Here is a 22,225-nt window from a genome sequence, read left to right on the forward strand (position 1 = left end):
ACACCTGACTAAAGCATTTTAGTCGATCAGTCACGGTGAAAAAAAATTAGTTGGCGTAGCCGAAATTTGCTACTCTGTATAGGAGAAAGTCTTAAATCCACAGCCGAAGGCCGGCTACTTAGGAAAAACTTGAGATTTAAAGGAAATTTTTGTTTCATTTTTTCTGCGAAGGGTTGGTAAAGAAATTTGTTCCTGAAGCCGCAATGGAGGGTCTTCAGAAAGATAAAAAAACGCATGAGGTACTAAATGAAAAGTGTGCCAAATCTAATAAAATCCGTAAAATTTGGAAATTAAACACCTGCTGTTGAAGCTGGAATAACTAATTTTTGGGTAGTATATTCTTTACCAAGCAAAATAGTATTCGAAATCGGCTTTACGGAAATAATAAAGATTGGGAAGACATCCCCTATGACATCATTAGGAAACATTTAATATGGTCATTATTCTCAAACAAGTTCAACTACCACCATTCCAAAGGCCAGAACAAAACATTATTTTAAATTGAAATTTTCCTGAGTAGCCGGCTTTGACCAAGAATTTAATGCATTCTCGTATAAACAGGTGTAAAAATAGCTTTAAATGGATGGCCCACATATTGCCCACATTAGAATTGCAAAATGTCAAGACCCATATCTCGGGATGTATGGACTTCCCCCGGAGAGCTATATATCGTTGTATTCAGGGTGACAAGGGCAATCTACTGTAAAAATTTCAGCCCGATCCGAGAGGTGGCCATAAACAACCTAAAGGTGTTAAAGTACGAAATTTTCGAAATGTCAAGACCCATATCTCGGGAAGTATTGACTTCCCCCGGAAAATTATATATCGTTGGGATCAGGGTCCCAAGGACTACCTATGGTAAAAAAATTTCGGACCAATCCGAGAGGTGCCCCTAAACGACACTTGTTCCACGTTTTACTTTTACATCCCATATCCCGGGGATTCCGGGGTAATATGGACTTCTCACATTAAAAGATATGTATATTTGCGATCATCATGGCAAGCACTAGCTATAATAAAAATTTCAACCCGATCCGAGTGATGCCCCTAAACGATATCGTCACCATAAATGCTCGAAGACGTAACCGACATGAAAATCGAAATTCGTTTTTTGACGTAATCTGATACATAAAGCTAAAATACATGCCCTGCAAAATTTCAAATTTCTACGTTCAAAACAACGTTCCTATTCAAGAAATGGCATTTCGGAAAATGGGATAATACCTATTGCAGATTTGGTTGTAATGGAGGATCTCAAAACTACACAATTCAGCGGTTTTTGTTTCACTACTTATTCCCCTTCGTATTTGATCGATAATATCCCAGATACTCACCTTCATAAGATTAATATTCGGTAAACAGCTTTAATTTTTATAACGTTTTTTGCTTCTCCTGTAAAGTTTTGGTTTTGTGGGTTACGTCTTCGGGCATTTATGGTGACGATATATAATCCCAATTTTTTGTGTGTTCAAATTTTTCTGTATTTACCTATCGTAATAAATGTTATACGTTTTACTATACCATTGAGGACCATTGAGGGTATACACTTCCAAACTTTTATTTGAGATATTAATAGCTTTCCAGTCATATGCAATTTACTAATCATGAACTATTGAGAGGATTAAATAAAGTATGGCCAGAGTACAATATTTAACAAAGGTAAAAGAAAATTATACACAAAAAAGCCAACAAAAAAGGACTAAGGAATGACAAGGGGAGGGGCAGGCAGTATAAGCAGAACAAAATAAAAATCACCGGATAGAAAACGAAGTTAAACAAGTAATGACACCACATAAGTAGTAGAGAAGAAAAAAAGTATGCAAAAATGAAAAGTTTCCAATGGCAATGGAAATAAAATGCAAACATTTAATTTCCAGTGCTTTTTTGTTAACAAAAAATGAGGAAGAAATTCTTTTAATTCATTTAATTGAAGTAGAAAAAAAGATGCAACATAAATAAATAAAAACAACAACACTACAGTCCTCACTACATGGTGAGGGATAGCGAAACAGGGGGAGAGAGTGTGGAAAATATGACAGACAAAACATACGCACACACCCAAACCAGTAACAGCCAAACACCGAACGGACGGAGCCAACCAGCGCGACCACCATAAACGGCCTCCACCTTTTTTCTTCGTCTTTTTTTGTTCGTTTTGTTCACTCAACACAATCCAATCCTCTCTTTTTCAATATGCGCACAAACACTCACACATGTTCGCACTCACGCACTGTCGTACCACACACAAACACAATGCAGTCGCCACCGATGTACCGATGTGATGTTGGTTACCGCCGTCGCAGTGGCAGAGCACACAACATTAAATTAATTGAATTAATTTCAATTTGTTTATATTTATTCGTTGTTTTGTTTGGTTTGTTTCTTCTATGCTTTCATTCTTTCTCTCTCTTGATTAATTCTTTCATAGGTAACTTCAATTTTTGATAAGATTTGATCTGTTTGCTTTTTTAATAATAAAAAAACAAAAACTTCTGTTTTATTTGCTTTTGCATCACCAATAACTCCATATATTTTCAACTACCGATATGTGAGAAGAGCCTGTTTGGAGTTGTTCTTTACATATATTTTTCACTTCACTTCTTTTTTTCACACATGTTTTAACTTCAATTTACATGACATTTTCTCTGTCGTTCGCCTTTTTAATTTATGTATTTTGTTTTTCTTTTTTCACACACAAACTTACTTTTTCTCTGAAGTTTGTGCACAGAAATAATTCTGCTTAAATTGTGGCTTAATAAGCCACTAAAAGTGATTACAAAAAACTATAATTTAATTTTTATTTAGATTTATTTATTCTCTACGACAACGTTACGGCAAAAACACACTGAGCAGATAAATCTTCACACACGACGAAACGCACCAACCAAGACTGAACGAAAAAGTTGAAAAGTTGCTGTAAAAATGTTTACACCAGTCCAAAAGAAAACAACTCTGCGTTAATTTTTGTGTCCTTCGTTCTTCAACCCAAAATATGCAACTGTTATTGGTGGCAAAATTAAAATTATCTTTTGTTATCTTTTTTATATTGTTTTAATAGAGATACAACAGAAAACCAAACTAATATCGACAATATATAATTATGACATTATCTTTTTTTTAAATAGCTTTATTACAGTGTTTTTATTTAGAATAATATCGTATTGTTGTTTTTAACCCAACCGATACCTTTTTATCCAACTATGTTTATTCGCTTGCTTGTTCCTCTTTGTTATTATTTTCGTTTTTATATTTGTTTTTCTTCATTTTCCCTTTTTCCAATTCGCCGGCTAATGAGATGCCATATTGTTTACCAATTCTTTGAAATGTTGAATTGTTCAATAACGACCATGGTACAATAAGAAAGGTAGATGCATCGGCGAATTGCTACAACAAAGCAACTTTTTTTGTAATGTAAACTGTCAAAATTTTCGCCGAATGATCTCTTGTTGTCTATTTTTATCGCTTGTGTTTGTCTATAAAGTCAACATATGCTATCTCTTACTTACCGAATCATATGGTTTTTTGTTTTGATTTTTCATGGCGAATTCCTAGTTTTTTGACGTTTTAGATTCGATCAGCTGGGCTGAGGCATCTACCTAAGTAATTGTACCATGAATAACGACGTAACAACTGCGGCATATTTTACCAATTCAACACTAACGAGCATGGTAGAACAAACCAGGGGATCAATTCTTTTTCTATGAAAATGTGAAATGAAAACTTTTATAAAGGAAAAAAACTTTCAAATGAAAAAGATTATACAGGAAATATTTTTCATTTTAAATTTTCACACAACAAGAATCCAGCCCCAGGGGCCTAATTACGACATTCGATACGATCGAATATATCCTCGTGAATGAAAAAATCGAATTATGAAAACCTATGTGTTCTTAAGTCCTGGTCCACACTAGTATGAATTTCATTTAAAAAATTTCATGAAATTAGGCGTTCTTACCTAGAATTCCCCACTACAGCACTCTTATGATTTTACTCTACTATGTCGATGGTCAGACTAGCAAGGTTTCATGAAACCAATTTCGTTAAAGTTTCTTTTCAAATTTCGTTAATGTCCACACACGTTAACGTGAAATTTAAGATCTTTGCGTGTCCTCTTTATTTTACCATTCGCGTTTGTTGTGTTTCTCATACCAATAAAACAAAACGAATATAAATAAACTAAAAACAACACAAAATAATTAACATTAATAATTAAATTAATATTAATAGTTACATTTTCACTATTTCATTAATTAAATGTTTTTATTAAATCTTTTTATGCTTGCTTTGTTGTAGACGTTTGCTTGAGAAAATAAAAATGAAAGAAAATGGAAGAAAAAATCTTGCAACGAACAACAAGAAGAGGCAACACAACAAACACAGAAAACCATGTACATGGGTTTCACTACTTCATACCCCTCGCCTATAAACTTGACGTCGCCATGTTGAAATCGTGCTAGTCTGACCATCAACTTATGATTTTACTCTACTATGGAACTCGATCTAGAGACGGATAATTTCATGTCAAAATTTCAGTGAAATTACTGTAGTGTGGTCCGGGACTAAAGAACCTTAAGAAGGTAGATGATAAAAAATAGCTCTGTTCTTTTACAAGCAAGAATCTTCAATTTTTACCACTTTTTACTCAAAAAGCGTTCCTTTACTTCTGACGCAATACAATTCATATGGAAACATTTTACAACTTTTACTACTTTTGCCGGTTTTGCCATTTTCAAAAGTAAAGGAACAACCCAAATGTGTTTATTTTAAAGCAAAAAAACTAAAAAACAAAAGCTCTGTTCCAGAACTAAAAAGTTTTTACAATTTTTACCACTTTTACACATTTTGCGTTCCCGTACACAAAATTTATATGAAAATCGTTAACGACTTTTACCACTTTATAAATTACGGGAACAGGCCAAAAATTATTAATGAACAAATTTAAATATTTTTTGAAATCGTTGAATAATACTTTGGGTAATAATTTCGGAATGATGTTGTGATAGAAAAATGTACGAAATGATTGATTTTTGTAAAACTTCTTGATATTGTTGTAACAACATAACAATGCATCTACCTTACTCTTCTGTTACACGCTAAAACTTTCATACGAAACTTTCCCATTATTTTGGCGTTCACAGATCGAGTTCCATACAAAAGTAATTTTATGAAATTACTGTAATGGGGAACTCGACCTAAGAACGCCAAAATAATGAGAAAGTTTCGTATGAAAGTTCCAGCGTGTAACATAAGAGTTAGTAAATGTACGGTTGTTGGTGTGAATAGGTTTTTATAGTTCGAGTTTTTCATTCACGAGCAAATACTCGATCGAATTGAATGTCGTAATTAGGGCCCAGGTAAAGTAAATACTCCCAGCAAGAAGTTTGCATCCACGGATGCACTTGAATCACTACAAATGTACGGTACAATTTCCGTTGGAGTACATCTTTTCCTATGAATTCACTTATGAATTTTACAAGAGAGCGCGCAGCTATGATGCACTCCATTTCGCTTCCACAGCACACAGCTAGGATGCACTCCATTTTCGATCCAAATCACAACTTAAGATGCAGTGCTTTGGATTGAATTTATATGCATTCTTCGGATTGCATTTTTAATCAGTCTAAAGATGCAATTAAAATGCAAGCCATTGCGAAATATCTCAAAATAAATAAAATACATTTATTATTTGTGTAAAACAAGAACACAAAGAACTTTAAACACAAATTAAAAAAGTTTCCATTCAATTCAATCACATTTGAGCTTACTTCTTACTTCCTCCTTTCTCGATTTAATCCAAGTGCATCGAATTTTCTTTCATCATCCTGAAGTTTTTTTATGTTGCCTTCCCATCAATAGTTCAGCTTTCGACATGGACTCCAACTCCACTCCATTGGAAATGTCCGTCTCGTAAATTACGCAAAAATGTTCGCAACTTAAGGGGTAGTTTACACTATATGTAAATGTCATATGACATGAAATTTTCCATCGTTATATATTCGCTAATATGTGTAATATTGGAGATTTTCCTTACGCCATTTAGTCTGTGCGTCCACACCAGCAAAAAACGTCTCCACATTGCCTCCGTGAGTAAATATGGAATGTTTTTATTTCGTGTCATATGACATTGATAGATAGTGTAAACTACCTCTAATAGTGCGGTTACACTACAGTTTTTTGCCGGGTTAACCCACTTTATGAGGATTTATTGCTTAATCTGGTCAAATCTGACCAGATTTGCCATACAAAAATTAAATCCTATCACGACTGGGTTTATTTTAAATCCGGCACAAATCCACCAAAAATACAGTGTTGTATTCGGTATTTGTGCAAAAAAATCCAACTCTACTCAAAAAGTACCAAAAGTTGCAACTGTTTTTGCAACAGAGTTTGTCGTGTTTTACACGTTTACGATTGGTCGCATGAGATTTTATGGAGTTAATAAATCTAAAGTTATTTGAAAATCATAAAATTATATATGTTTTTTACATTAGACACTTTTTTAACAAAAAGTACGCTTGATACCATGATACAAAAATGTATCCCTGTGTGTAAAATATACCAATATGAGCAAAGAGGGGACGATATCTCATACGAGAAATTGTAAAAGTGTAAAACACGACTTTATTAGTTATTTTGTATGTATACGTAAACAAACAACAGCTGACAGTTTATATCCTCGAAAAGCTAAGTGTAACCAGCAAAGATTAACCCACTGGATCTATTAAACCCAGTGGGTTAACCTTCAATAGTGTAACCAGGGTATAAGTCGTTATTTCTTTATTTTATAACAAATTCTTCGAAATGTATACACTCTTGTTTATCTTTTGAAGAAATGTGTAGGGATCAACCAACTGTTTTTTCTGTAGGGATCTCTACAGTAACTGCTTATAAAATGTATCGAAAGGAGTGCATTTTTCATAACTCTGTTGGACTGCATCGAAAGATGTTGTGAAATCATAACTCCAATTGCACAACTTTCAAAATTTTTTGATGGGTCGTAAAGGACAGAAACAGAGAAAAATAGTTTTCACACAAAAGTTTTTTCAAAAAGTTCGGAAACGCAAAAATGGAAAAAACGTCAAAAAAGCTGGAACAAATGTCAAAGTCAACTTACCAGTCAAGGCCTCGGCACATACGGCGCGTTGAGCGTTGTGTTACAACAACCACATGAAAACTTCAAGAACAAACTTGGCATCACTTACACATTTTTCATGTGGTTGTTGTTTTCAACGCGCAACGCGTCGCACAACGTACCGTATGTGCCGGGGGCTTCAATCAGACGTCGGCAACCATGTTACTATTTTTTACACGCTCAAATTTGTCAAGTAAAAAGTTTTTAAAGAGAGCGTCATTTAGCGCCATTTTTGTTTAAAGAGAAATCAACATTTTACAACTTTTTTGTGTACGGGAACTGGTTTTCGGGTAAAATGTGTAAAAGTCGTAAAAATTGTAAAATCTTTTTAGTTCTTGAACAAAGCTTTTAGCTGTGTTCCTTTACGTGCAAGAATCTTCCAGTTTTACCACTTTTTACTCGAAAAGCGTTCCTTTACTTCAGGCACAATACAATTCATATGGGAGCAGTTTACAACTTATACTACTTTTGCCGGTTTTACCATTTTCAAGAGTAAAGGGCTCGGCACATACGGCGCGTTGAGCGTCGCGCTACAACAACCACATGAAAACTTCAAGAACAAACTTGGCATCACTTACACATTTTTCATGTGGTTGTTGTTTTCAACGCGCAACGCGTCGCACAACCGACCGTATGTATTTGGCCCATAAAGGAACAGACCATTTTATTTTATATTCGATTACTCAGTTCTTGCTTTCAATTTTTTGATTTTTATAATTTACATTTCGGTTCAGCGCACGTTACGTTAACGACTAATCCACAGTAAAACTGCTGTTACAAAATAACAACCCTGTCAACTGCAACCAACTTCGGACCGTCACTAAAATATAAACAATTGGCAATTCTAAAAAAGTTTGACAACAATCGCTCTCCCTGTCATTCTCTTGTATTCGTTGAATAAAAATCTCGGATTGATTTGGACAGACGACGTTTCCAAAAACAATTCGCCCAGTAAAGACGCGCTTCTTTGGGGAACCCACCATCACTTCACTTTTTGATCAACAAATTGACTGGGCAAAAACAGTGAAAGATAGTTTGAAAGGAAATACATTATTAAATAGTTTAAAACGCAGAAAAATATAGTGCGAAAACATTTCAAACTAAACGTTAAATAAACAACAAATTCATCATCATGCAGTCTGCCCATAGTAAAAAAAGAGTTTGCTATTATTATGACAGTAAGTAATAAATAATTTATTAATGTTTTTAAAATGTAAAATATATTCTATTCATTCAATATTATTCGCCGCGAAAAGAAAACATTGGTCATTCATTTATGTGGGGCTAATGAAATTCTCACGACTTTTGTATAAATATTTATAATTTAAAACGACTGTACCATCGGCTTTTCAACTCTCATAGCACATTTTGAGGCACAGAACACTTTGTGCAAACGACCATACCGTGGACGACGTGTGAATTGCAAGACGATAGTCGTCTTTTAAGGCATCTCTCTGTCGACGTTTGCACGACGTATACAAAGTACATCACATCGCAGATGCTTGCTATTTTTTGTTGTTGTTTGTGGAATGTGCGCGTTTTTTGTGTACTCTAAGTGCGTATGGTCGTCGTTTGCAAGAAAAGTGTATTGTTGTGTGTGAAAACATATGACGCTGTAGGGACTCTCGATTTAAAAATGCTTTTTTGCTTTTTTGTTTCAACAGCGGAATATTAATTTTATTTGATTATTTTGTAAAAGTGTTTATTTTGCATATTTTAAGAAATAATATTTAATTTTTCTTTTATTTTTAATTTTTCATTTTCAGGTGATATTGGCAACTACTACTATGGCCAGGGACATCCCATGAAACCTCATCGTATACGTATGACCCATAATCTGTTGCTCAACTATGGGCTCTATAGAAAAATGGAAATTTATGTAAGTTGTATTTTGGAAAATTATTTGAACATATTTTTAATACAAATTTTAATGTTTCAGTTATTACTTGAGTATAGTCCAAAATAATAATTCCATAGCAAAGATGATCCTACTTGATGATTATAGCAAAAGGTTTGATTTCGGAATCAAAAACGTAGTCTTCCAAGTGCCTCTGCCTTGAGCGCTACTCCAATTTCTTCCGAAATTTTTCAGAAAAACACATTTATCTGGAGTAACTTTATCCATTCTCACAACAGGGCTTTGCCAACTAAACTTTTGTAATATGTTGAACTAAATCACTATCGCTGTACAGCTATAGCACTTCCGTCGTCTGCGTAAATTTACTTAAGAATTGTCGAAAACAGTCTTTGCATGGTCTTGTGTGGCAAAAAAAAATTTCATTAGAATTAACATTTTTGTCCGGGATTAACCATTTCTCGTAAGGACGGAAGAAAAACTTGGCCTGGCTAGTATAATTTCCTGTCTTTAGGCCTCTTTTAGATCTGTTGAGCCTATATGTATATGACATTATCAGTATTCCGAGTTGTACTTGCGATAAAAATGTTGGGTCCATCTGAACCCAAGTGGAACATTAAAGCCCTCATTATTTATATGGAGGATTTTGACAAGTTGACTCTGTGCTCTGTCCCCTTGTCTTTACTTTGGCACTAAACTGTTCGGAAAGGTGTTTCCTATATCAAAATGATTTGAAAACCTGCAAAAATTTTGAACTTTTTCAGGGGCTTGTTAATTTTTTTCTGTTTCAGTTATTATCGGAAGGACTAGTCGCTATGAAAATTTCAATACGATGTAAGAGGTGACCTTAAATTGGATTTAAGTGCAAAAGTGTCTGAGCCATTCAAAAGTGCGTTCATGTTATTGTCTGGATGAGGAAATCTTTAGATTTCCCATTCTGACATTTGATAACCAACTTTGACATCCTTGTAGATTGCTGATATTCCAAAGCCGGTCTTGCTGTCGTCTACATCGTCAGGGGCTATGATCTTCCCCAGACGAACTTTTAACAACACCCAATGATCTTACCTTCAGGATCAGTCTTATAAATGGCTGCTACTAAATGGTTATATGAGGCAATCATACTCGCAGATTTTGATGACTCCTGTGAGTTCTCTTTAGACAGATGATAGAGTTTTTGTCCGTGTTTTTCCTTGCCGGTAATCACAGGACGACTTTTCTTCACTATTTTACAATAAGTAACCTCGGTCCCATCACTCTATTCACAGTCGCCTTTTGTGAATTGTGTTCAATCGATTTGGAGTCCTTCAGTCGTTCAACCCATTTGGCTACTTGCAGCACTATATATTCTCTTTCCAACTTCCTAGAAGGGCTGAACATGTTGGGAGACTGTGGACTTGCAGTGATTTGTGTGCGTGCCAGTTCCTTGTATCCTCGGAGTTGCTTAACCTTTCCTGTTCTTCTTTCCCCAGACGAAGCATTCTTTACAGACGAAGCTGTCACACTAGGTAAGCATTTGTGTGGCTGTTTCAACGGCTTTTCCTACCGCCAAACTGGACGCCTTTTGGTAGTAACTGTAATTTTGCTGTTGTCGGGATCAAATTACTAGCCTCCGTTTTTGCACTCTTCCGGTCGGTGTAATTACCCAACAAAATTTGAAGGAAGGTGTTCGATGCGATCACGTGATTTCATGGCATTTTTTGGATTGGTTCAAACGAAGTCGTGAAAGATCCGATCTTTCCATTAGCATTTGGAGAAATGCAAAGGAAGTCGTGAAAGATCCGATTTTTTTTATCAGCATTTGAACCCATTCCATCGGTCCAATAGAGTTGAATTTTGGTTTTTTTGTTTACACACATTTTTCTAAATATATAAGATTAATTATTTACAATACGCTTGATGTTGCCGGAGACTCGAAGTCACAACCAACGCTGTTTAAACTCTCGTCGTAATGATAATGTCATTGCAAAGGGTTGGTGAAAATGACATGCCAAAGCATTGGTGGAACAGCATCTTTTGGGGTCCACGCTCATATAAAATTGAATGGCATCTTTGGCATCGAACATTTTGCTGGGTAGCAACCGAACCAGAGATTGGAATCAGCTCGATTGAAAGGATAGATTTCGCAATATGAGGATATTTCCTTTCGAAACGCCTCAAGAATCGCAGTTTCAGCCAAAACTCAAGGAGTTGCGCTTCCGAAACATCACCTGGGGTCTTGTCAATCCACTACCATTATATAGGCGTGATTATCCTTCCTTTCCCTGGCTACTTTTAATATGGGATATGGGGAGTCGTCGTTCTTCCCCTCACAATCTCCTTAGTCAGATCATCTTGCCTGAGAAGGATCGGTCTCTCTGTTGCGGTCGATTTTTCATATCCTAAGGGAATTGCACTATGGCTGCCTTTTTTTGGTACTCCTTAAAGCTACTGAGGAGGATTGAGACTGTGTTCGATTGAGACTTTCGTAATCAGCCTTGCAATATAGTAAATAATATGAGTATTCTATGCTACTTTGTTTTAAACACATGATTTCTTCTTCTTTACAGCGTCCCCACAAAGCCACTGCCGATGAAATGACCAAATTCCATTCAGATGAATATGTTCGCTTCCTACGTTCCATACGACCCGATAATATGACTGAATATAACAAACAAATGCAACGATTTAACGTTGGCGAAGATTGTCCCGTCTTTGATGGTCTCTATGAGTTCTGTCAACTTTCTGCTGGCGGTTCGGTTGCTGCTGCCGTTAAATTGAACAAACAGGCCTCCGAAATTTGCATCAATTGGGGTGGTGGTCTACATCATGCTAAAAAATCGGAGGCCTCTGGTTTCTGTTATGTCAATGATATTGTTTTGGGCATATTGGAACTGTTGAAATATCACCAACGTGTTCTTTACATTGACATCGATGTCCATCATGGTGATGGTGTAGAAGAAGCTTTCTATACAACAGATCGTGTTATGACAGTTAGTTTTCACAAATATGGTGAATATTTCCCTGGCACTGGTGATTTACGTGATATTGGCGCGGGCAAGGGTAAATATTATGCTGTTAATATACCCCTACGTGATGGAATGGATGATGAGGCGTATGAATCAATATTTGAACCAATCATATCAAAAGTGATGGAAACTTTTCAACCCGCAGCTGTTGTTCTACAATGTGGTGCTGATTCGTTGACTGGTGATCGTTTGGGTTGTTTCAATCTCACCGTTAAAGGACATGGTCGTTGTGTCGAGTTTGTAAAGAAATATAATCTGCCCTTCTTAATGGTCGGTGGTGGAGGCTATACAATTCGTAATGTATCACGTTGTTGGACATATGAAACATCAGTGGCACTCGGTGTGGAAATTGCCAATGAATTACCCTACAACGATTACTTTGAATACTTTGGTCCAGACTTTAAACTTCACATTAGCCCCAGCAATATGACAAATCAAAATACAACAGAATATTTGGAAAAGATAAGAAATCGGTGAGTATTCTTTTATTCACAATTAATTTTAATATTATTTTTATTAAGAAATGGACTTATATGACGTAAAGAGAAGGATTATTAAAAACGAGGCCGGGTATATAAACATTGTAACAATTTAGGTAATTTAACAATCGGACCCGGTACGAATTAATTGAGGCAGCTAGCGCAAAAGCGGTCTAAACCACATGTTTAAAAAATCAAACAGGCTATAAAGATCTATCCGGAAGCTTTTAAAATAAATAATAGAAAAAACTCCCTTTTGCATTGTATAATACTAGGTTATACTACCTGATAAAACTAAATCTTTTATACAACAACAATTTTGTTGAAAATTTCTACGTTTTAATATAATTACAGAGCTTATAAGGTTAAAATCTCTAAAATTTTATTTCTTAAGAAACTTGCATTTTCGGTTGTGTTGAAAACCTCTCACTGATAAAAACTTTAATTTCGATACAATCCCACGGCAGCGGGTTCTTTCGTACCGGATTGACCCGGAACCACACAACATCAGCGTTCCGGCCAGCGGCTGCCACCTCAGTGTACATATGTTTGTATTTGTTTCGTTTTTCTGTGTTGGGTGAGAAGCAATAGATGTCAGAACTGGTGTAGCTATGGGGTTGCTCTGGACTTGTCCACGTGAGGGACTACGACAGGGACTATGTTGCTGCATGCTGCGTGAACACAGCCTCCAGTGAGTCGTAATCGGATTACGAAACTCCCTCGTCGTCAGATTATAAAACTCCCCCGCAGTCCCCTTGACAGCAACCGCTGTTGTTGTCCCAATCCCAGACAATGCATCCTTTTTGCAATTTTATTGCAATGGACTCCGAGGTAAGATCGAGGAAATAGTAGATTTCATGAGTCAGAAGAATATCAAGGTCGTGGCGGTGCAAGAAACCAAGCTCAACAACAACTGTAGCTACAACGTTGTGATGGTTACAACGTTGTGATGGTTACAACCTGCTAAGGATGGATCGCAAGTGGAGGTGGGTGGTTAGCTTTCCTATTGCACCAGTCTGTCCAATACAGACCTATCACGCTTGAGCCTGTCTCTAATGACCCGTACATGGAATGTATGGTGTAGCAGTCAGGTGTGGAGCTGCCGAGATAGAGTTGCTGAATGTATACATCCGCCGAGAAATAGCTGTATCTCAGATTACGAGCCTGACATTGACCCGCTTTTGGAAGGTCATAATCGTCTGGTCCTGGGGGACTTTAATGCGCATCAGAGATCATCAATGAGTTACTTGCCCCCGTAAGCCAATTGAGCACGCACAAGTTTTTTGGGCCTTTTGCTATTTTAACGCATGTGTTTTCTCGCACTCGGTATTTTTTCCACCACCACCAAAAATACTTGCGACGCATCAAGACCGTTGCTTGTGCGTAATAAGTAAAACAAGTATTCATCATATTTTGCACTGTTACAAAACTCGCAATCGTAGATAGTTTGCCAAGTGACTTATCAAGTGGAAGCACACACACAACACTACAAAAAATAAACAATTGTAATTTTATTTGTTGTTGTTTCGTTTGTGTATGCTTTTCTTTATTTGCTTGGAATGTTATGTGTGTTTTTGCATGTTCTTTTAACGTTTGAAAATCACTGATCTTAGCTCTCATTCTCTCGGAGAGCACGAGTCAATCGGTTGAATTACAAGGGTTGAAAACAATACTTGATGTGCAATGAGCAAAAAAGTAAGACAGAAATTGTTATTGTGTATTTAAAACTACTTGGCAAAGCATACGCAAGTGTCAAAAAATATCCATTTTTAAATAACTTATTTTTTGAGTGGCTAGCCACACTCGTACATATTTTGAGAATGGCAAGCAACACTTGCATTTATTTTTTAGAGTAGCAAGCCGCACATACGCTTGTTTTTCAGCATGTGGCTTATGAGTGTCAAAATCAGCTACTTGTGCACTTCTCTGATGCGCATCATGAGATGTGGCATTCGGCCCTGGGAAACGTCCAGAGGGGTACCAGGCTGGCTGAGCAGATTGATAGTTCTACGTTTTGCACGGTCAATGAGGACGCCCCTTCCAGAATTAGAGGAGAGTGTCACAGATCACAGTGTCACATGACGTTACCTGGCAACCCGTCATTTGCCTTGGATCAGACCGTCTCCATTAGACCACCCGCTTTCATCACCTCTGAACTCCGCACATTCGTCAATCATAAGAATGCTGGTTGGCCGAGTTTCAGAGAGTTCACCAATCACCGCTTCAGAGAACTGACCAATCCTTTTGATGTTCGGCTAGCGGAAAGGACGTTCCGAGACCTCATCACAGCAGCAGCCGCTCGCCATACCCTGCTGATCGAATACCCGAAGTAAGACCAAACTTCCCAGCAGAGGCGACGGAATTAGCTAATGAGTTTCGTCGAGCCAACCCCAATGACCCCAGAGCCAGGGAGCCGACACTGGAAGTTAACAGGTTGGTCGGGGAGCATAAGCGGAACAAATGGTTAATTCATCTGAAGAGTTACCACATCGGAGCCGATATAATTGAATTTTGGGGAACGCTTAAGTGACTCTCGAACCCTGGAAAGAAGGAAGATAGGACCTCAGCCACGATTGGCGACGTTACGTTGACTGACCCGAAGAGGTGTGCAAGTTATTTCAATCGACAGTTTGTCCAGCACCCCGAGATTCAGAGGGCGAAGATAAGAGTATTACATCGCATCAGATCTCTCCTTGCCGAGGATAAGCCACCACAGTTTACAATGGATGATGTTGCCAATGCCATCAGGAATGCTAAATCATCCAAAGCGTTGGGCCCTGATGGAACCCAACTTGTCGCTAGCTACCCTCATTGTTCCCGAAGTCTGGAAAATGGGCATGGTGGTCCCACTACGGAAGCCAGGCAAGGATGCCAGCAAAAGTGATTCGTACAGACCGATTTCGCTATTGTCGCCCGGTACACAGTATCAGAAATAGCTATCAAGTTGCCGATCATTAGCATGTATTCCGTAAGCAGCACAGCACGACAACAGCGCTGCACACAATCCCACGGCAGCGGGTTCTTACGTACCGTATTGACCCGAAACCAAACGTTTTTCGGCCAGCGGCTGCCAACCCAGCATTAGATGCTGCTACAACAACAACAGCGCTGCACGCCATCTCCACATATATTTGTCAAGGACTCAACCAGAGACCGCCGTGAGATAGAACAGTGATGGTGGCGCTTGACTTATCAAAAGCCTTTAATACAGTCAGGCACTCTACGCTGTTTGAGGGCATTGAGCAGACAACCCTCCGGCCAAGCTTTAAACGTTGGATAGTCAATTATATGTGTGGACGCCAGTCGTACGTGGAATCAGGAACAAAAAGTCCAAACACCGTAAAGTGAAACAGGGAGTTCCCAAGGTGGGTGCTATTAGCCTCTACCTCTCCAGACCGCATCGAAATCGTAACGTATGCGGATGATTGCACGATCCTGCCATCAGGTACCTTCTCTGATGACATCTGTGAGAGACTGAACACTTATTTAACCGATCTTACCACCTTTTTACACTCGAGGAATATGCAGATTTCAACCACAAAATCTACAGCCACTCTGTTCACCACATGGACAGCGCAGTTGGGAAGAAAGTTGAATGTGGTGGTCGACGGTAGCAGAATTCCGATCACAAACTGCCCCAAAATTTTAGGGGTCACATTCGACACGGCACAACTATCAGCGACAAACTGAAAAGTAGGAACAAGGTCCTCAAGTCCACACCTTTTCAACTGCCCCGCCAAACCTACTCATCTAACTCCAGGGGATCTGTGGCCACATCCCATTGAAGCAGCCATTTTTGTGGAACTGGAGATAGACCCAGAGCCACATTGAACAGAATAACGAACATACAAACATAATAATGAACACTGTTACAACAACAACGTAAATTTCGATACAATAATTGGTCCTAGCTCAATGAGATTTTAACAAAGTTAGCTGACAATATTGTTTAAGCATTTTTAAGATTATTTTCGTATTTTGTTTTCTTAATTTTTAGTTATTTGAGTTCAAATTGAAAAAGTGCCGACTACTTGGACATGCCGATGTTAGGAGCACTTACCATAGTCAGTCTGATTTTGTTGAACATGTGGGTTAGGCCGTTTTGACGTTGAGCGCCTCAATTGACCAAAAACCACTCGTGTTAGGATTGGCAGCTGGCGTTCTTTGCTGCGATAAATTGCGATGGTCCCCGTGGACGGCATTCGCAATGTTATCCAAGCTTGCCTAATATGTCCGTTGTTCTAGAGGTTCTCGTTTGTACCATGGAACTTCTCTCTGTAGATCATAAGGATCTTTCCTGACAAACCTGGACAGGGAACGCTTTCTACAAACGATTGGCGTTCCTACATATATTAGCTTATTCACCGTTTCAAACACAATTTGGGGCAAATTTCTCTCTATATCTTCGAACAGCTTAGCAAGGTTTACGGTATCGAAGGCCTTCGGTAGAATTCATACGCAGAAGCTCTTCACGCTAACTTGGTAGTACCGTCGCCTCTGCTTGGAAATACGGTATATATAGCTTTGGGTATTCGACCAGCAAGTCGCAGTAGTCATGGTGTAGACTAAGACCAGGGGGCTACTCTGTACTGCGATGCGTTTGCGTTTGGTATTTTGTTAGCGCAAGATATTTGCGTTAACACACGATTTTGACATATGCTTTTGTATTACAGATTGCGGCGGTGCCAGAAAGGAAAAAAGAACAAAAATACTTGCGAAAGGAGATACGAAAACGTGTTAGAGACGCATTTAATTTCCTTACGCATCGCATTTTTCTAACGCATCGCAATAGAGAGTAACCCCCCAGAGCAGCCTCGAAAGTTCCCTACATCCATTACATCTGATCGATTTTCCTCTATCCCGTGACAAACCACACTACACGAGTTTGGCGCCGCCTGTTCACCGCGTATATCACCGTACGACACCACCGAAACGTCCGGTAAGATACTCAGGAGCTTCGCAAGGTTGAACAAAATGGCCTCTCTCTCCTACCGCTTTTCCGTCACTCCCGTTTTCATATTGCGAAATTGGATTTATTAAACTGGAGTTCGATGAAGGCTTATCTACCGTTAAGATAATTGGCAAGACAACTCGTGATATAATTTAGAGGGGGGAATTCATAATGTCGGAAATCCGCATGGAATGATCGATAGGTGAAAGGAGAGAAGTTTGGTGGATTGGTAGAGATGTTTATGGTTTCGATTAGTAATGATCCGGCTCACCTTCCAGATATCTGGAATTACCAAATTAGGTAATTGATTCCAAGTCTGTTGGTTCTTTGAAATCGCCACGTCGCTACTGCAAGATACAAACATTTTGGAAAAGGTTTTATCCCATAATACTCTACCCCTGAACAAACTATCAATACTAGTTAAGAAATTACCTTGCTCACCTGTGAATTTTTCAGCTCTACCTCTTTTCCAGTTGTATATTTTTTTGAATATAAAATAGCGTTTCTCCCACCTTTTCTGCCGATTCCTCTTACATCTGCCGTATTCTTCTCATTATACCATGGGTTCCTCGGTTGGGGTCAATATTACCCAAATACGGGTTTTTCGCTTGCTAAGATAGCTCAGTAGTAATTATCAAACCCCTACAATATTTCATTGATATCTTCTCATTTACAGTCTCTTTGAAAACTTGCGTATGTTACCACATGCACCTGGTGTGCAAATACAAGCCATACCCGAAGATGCAATCAACGATGAGTCCGAAGATGAGGATAAAGTTGACAAAGACGAAAGACTAACACAAGCAGACAAAGATAAACGCATTGTGCCGGACAATGAATTCTCCGATTCAGAAGATGAAGGTGAAGGCGGTCGAAGGGATAATCGTTCATACAAAGGTCAAAGAAAACGACCACGCCTCGATAAGGAAGGTGGCAAGGCGACAGAGAATTCCGAAGCCAAAGATGACAAAGACAAAAGTAAGTAGATAAAAGTCAACCAAGAAAAAAAGACACAGTTATTAATAATGATAATTTCTTTAGTGGACACAACAGAAACCGAAGAACCTGCTAAAAGTGAGGATGGCAAAAAAGAGAACAACATATGACGTGGTGGCCGTAATTGGTTATAGAAACCAATCAAACGTTCATCGAAGTTTAAGCCTAATTTAACGTAGCGTTTATTTAATTTTTAATTTTAGCTGTGTACTGATCTTTTTACTTCTCATGTATACTCCTTCCTCCCATCCATTTGAAGGCGTGTTGGTTCCATTAAAAGGCTTAAGAAAAAATGCAATTAATTTTTCTTTTTTGTCCAATTTGAATATTTCAATTTGTTTTTGGCATTTAAATTCCTCTTATAGAGATGCTAAAGCCTTCTCTCATTTCATCCTTCCCCCTCCGCCCTAGCAAACACGTCAATAATTAACAGCAAAAAATAAAACGTTATATTTTATACTTTAGAAGTAAATTCTACTATATATGTATGTACTTTAAGTTAAGATGTGTAACATATTTAGAATGACAACAACCTCAATTTCTAACTACAAAAAAAAAAGAAGAAAAACAAAAACATAAGAAACCTCTTAAACAACTACATATACAGATATTTTTCTCCTAAAAACAACATAACACAATTGTTCCGTATGCAACAAAAATACAGAGTCTTCTGAAGAGAAAACATAAACCAAATCACAAACACCTAAAAAAACATCCTCATCACACAGTCATACATACATATTCAATAATATTTATTTATTTTTCAACTTTATATATTTATAGGTTATTATTTATATAAAATACAACAACAACATAAAATAAAATAACTTTGAAAAAGATTTAATATGTATGAATGTGTGCATAACAAAACAAAAAACAATAGTACATAACAAACACACAAATAAAACCAACAATAAAATACTTAAAATATGGAATATAATTGACTTTTATTTGGTCGAGAATCGAGATCGAGAATTTATTCGTGAATAAAATGTCGTCACGGAAAAATCAGCCCTATTCTGAACGCATGGGAGTTGAGAATTTTTTCCCATTCCCACATTTTCGTATTTTGAATAAAATTTTGTGGGAGTTTTTTTTCCCATTTCCCATCTCCCCTCATTCTGAATGAAGTTCGAATTGGGGGAATTTGTTCCCATGGGAAAAAAGTATATACATATTCTCTATCTTGAATTGTGGGAGAATTTTGTGTCTTTTTGTGGGAAAAATCTCCCCAGCAAACAGAAATTTCAAGAAATTTCATATTTTTACGAAATTTCAGATTTTAAGACATCTACACGACAAAATTATTGCAAATATTTATAATCGCCGTGTGTTTGCTTAATAAAAGCATACAAAATGTACTGTAAAATATGTCATTAGTAGACTTTGGATTTTGCATATTCTTAAAAAAACCTGCAAGAATCTAGATTTGGGTCCACCAAAAGCTGATTTCAGTGCACCACCCCCCTATGAGTTGACCAACAGTCATGTTAATTTACAGCAGCAGCAACAGATGACGGCTCTGAATCAACAAAATCTACAACAACAGCAAACAACATTACCAGCAGAAATACCCATACATCATGGAAAACTACCAACCTATGAAGAGGTTCAAATGGAAAAATCACTAAATGGTGAATTGCCACCTGGATTTCTGACAACACACACATTACAACCACCGCCACCATTAGCACCACCACCAAATCCACTTTTGAATTTACGTGATACAAATGTCACCACTGGCGGACCCGGAAGTGGTTTAACATTTATTGCCATTGATGCATCTGAGGCGGAAAATTTAACAAATTCCACGGATAACAATTTATTGGGTACCGATATAATGTTCATCACTGCATTTATGGTGGCATTCTTATTCAATTGGATTGGTTTCTTAATGTTGACCTGCTTCTGTCATACCATTGCAGCCCGTTACGGTGCACTCTCAGGGTTCGGTTTATCATTAGCCAAATGGACATTAATTGTTAAACATTCAACGGATTTGGCATCACACGAAAATTCGTGGCTATGGTGGTTAATAATGGCCTTTGGTTTCTTGATTTGTGTGCGTGCTTTGATACAATACGTTAGTATTAAACGTACTTGGCGTCTTTTGTCGACCTCGGCTCAAGAACGTTTATTATTCTTCTACTAGATAGAGTAAAATGAGTAATGTTAAATATTATGGAGTAAAGAGAAGGAAAAAGAACCCAGCAAATTATAAAACAGTTATATAGAAAAGAAAACACAAAACTATATTAATGATTAGAATAGTAAGAAGATTTTTTTTAAATTAATAAAAATAATAAGAAGGGATAATTAGGGTTACACACGAATACGAAAAAAATAATGAATTGATTTCTCTTTCAAACGGTTATTATTATTTGTCGCTGTTGTTCAATAAGCAATATTTGAATGGTTTGTTAACATATATTCTTCATTGGCAATGATTTCATTTTATGAAATCATGAATTATTGAAATTTCCGGATTATTGTGTTCGCTGAGCGACATATGCAAATCAGGTGTTTTTTTACTTTAATAGACAATTTCTTAAAATATTCTTTTCTTTTTTCCCGATCGATAAGGCTAACAGGAATTTAGTCAAATTTCAGTAAATACGTACATTTTAAAAAGTATTAAACAAACTTTTTTGCTGGACTATGTCATGATCGATTTTAGTTGCTCTCATGACACGAAAACGAAAATTCGAATGGTAACATTAGCTTTCATTTGGTACAATGCTAATGGGAATTGCTTTATTTTATTCTTCTGCCAGAACCAGAACCAGGTCTTTGTGGCATATCCTCCAACTACATTCAAAACTAAAGATGGCCATAACAAGCTTCATACCGATTGAGTGGTTATTGTATGCATGTTCGACATCGTAAGATAAAGAGGAGGGAAGATATTTAAGATATCCTGCTTATTGAACATATTCAAAAGACTTCTTTCTTATTTTTTTTTTTTTGCAATTAATTAGTCAAATATTTTTAAATTAATATCTGTAAATAAAAAAATATGAATAATTATTTCCTAACATCGCATTGGATTCTAGAAAATTTGCTTTAAATAGGGGTTTTAAGTTGATTTTGTACGATATGATGATGATCATGAACCAAAACTATAGTAAGTCCAATATAGAAAAGTTTGGTACCGCTGTTTTCTCCTATTTGATGAGTGTATTGTTACGAATCGTCTGTTCGTAATGTTTTCTACAATGAAATCGTACTTAAATATTAATTGTATGTATAAATATTTTGAGTTTTTCTGATTTTTCACAATTGTAAAATTTGCACTTTCCATACCACTATTGAAAATAATCTTATTTTATTTACAATAAAATAAATAAGCCAAACACACACACTATTAAATACGTACATATGTATGTGAATATCTATTTATAAATATGTTAAAATTCTATATTTTTTGTTTTCAAATGCCCAGGCAGATTTATGCGTTTATTTACAAATAAAAGATTAAAAAATAAAAAATTATAGTGTCTTTTCATGAGGGTGGTTCTAGAAAAAAGAAGGGTCGTTTTTAAATTGTTACAACTGACACTTGCGGCTCACATTACGACCGTACAATTTTTATCGGTGGTAAGTCCATAATGACTGGGATAATTATCCCTAAAATTGTAAAAACACAAAAGGTATATTTTTCTAAAATGATAATCACTGTGGAACTATTTTTTGATGACACTATGCAACACTGAAAATGCAAACAACTTCTAGTATGCATTTTTTGAAAGTACATATTTAGACTACAAAAACCCTAGTAGGGTTTTCTCCTGTCAGATCCAGTTC

The 22,225-nt window shown here is 36.9% G+C and overlaps 3 protein-coding genes across 7 annotated transcripts in view; 2 read left to right on the forward strand and 1 right to left on the reverse strand.

Annotated features, from left to right (window-relative positions):
* Positions 1–3,196, reverse strand: part of Src64B (Tyrosine-protein kinase Src64B) — a 255,864-nt gene extending 252,668 nt beyond the window's left edge. For 2 of the 5 annotated variants that reach the window (XM_073983745.1, XM_073983742.1), the window contains exon 1: positions 2,059–2,892. The gene's annotated coding sequence lies outside the window, so the exon portion shown is untranslated. Of the gene's footprint in view, positions 1–2,058 lie in introns of all 5 variants that reach the window. The other 3 variants (XM_073983741.1, XM_073983744.1, XM_073983743.1) reach the window with 3 other exon arrangements.
* A 4,675-nt stretch (positions 3,197–7,871) lies between these two features.
* On the forward strand, positions 7,872–19,356 carry HDAC1 (histone deacetylase 1). Its single transcript, XM_073986414.1, has 5 exons — positions 7,872–8,310; positions 8,899–9,011; positions 11,537–12,468; positions 18,102–18,403; positions 18,467–19,356. Exons 1-5 carry the CDS (start codon positions 8,265–8,267, stop codon positions 18,529–18,531), a joined length of 1,458 nt encoding a protein of 485 aa, XP_073842515.1. The 5' UTR covers positions 7,872–8,264; the 3' UTR covers positions 18,532–19,356.
* Positions 19,357–19,777: 421 nt separating this feature from the next.
* Positions 19,778–20,714, forward strand: LOC141402962 (NEDD4 family-interacting protein 1-like). The gene is made up of 2 exons (XM_073985088.1): positions 19,778–19,784; positions 19,849–20,714. Exons 1-2 carry the CDS (start codon positions 19,778–19,780, stop codon positions 20,571–20,573), a joined length of 732 nt encoding a protein of 243 aa, XP_073841189.1. The 3' UTR covers positions 20,574–20,714.
* The last annotated feature ends 1,511 nt before the right edge of the window (positions 20,715–22,225 follow it).

Source organism: Musca autumnalis, unplaced genomic scaffold (assembly GCF_047663935.1).
Source record: "Musca autumnalis isolate F117 unplaced genomic scaffold, ASM4766393v1 scaffold_4, whole genome shotgun sequence".
Taxonomy (NCBI): Eukaryota; Metazoa; Arthropoda; class Insecta; order Diptera; family Muscidae; genus Musca; species Musca autumnalis.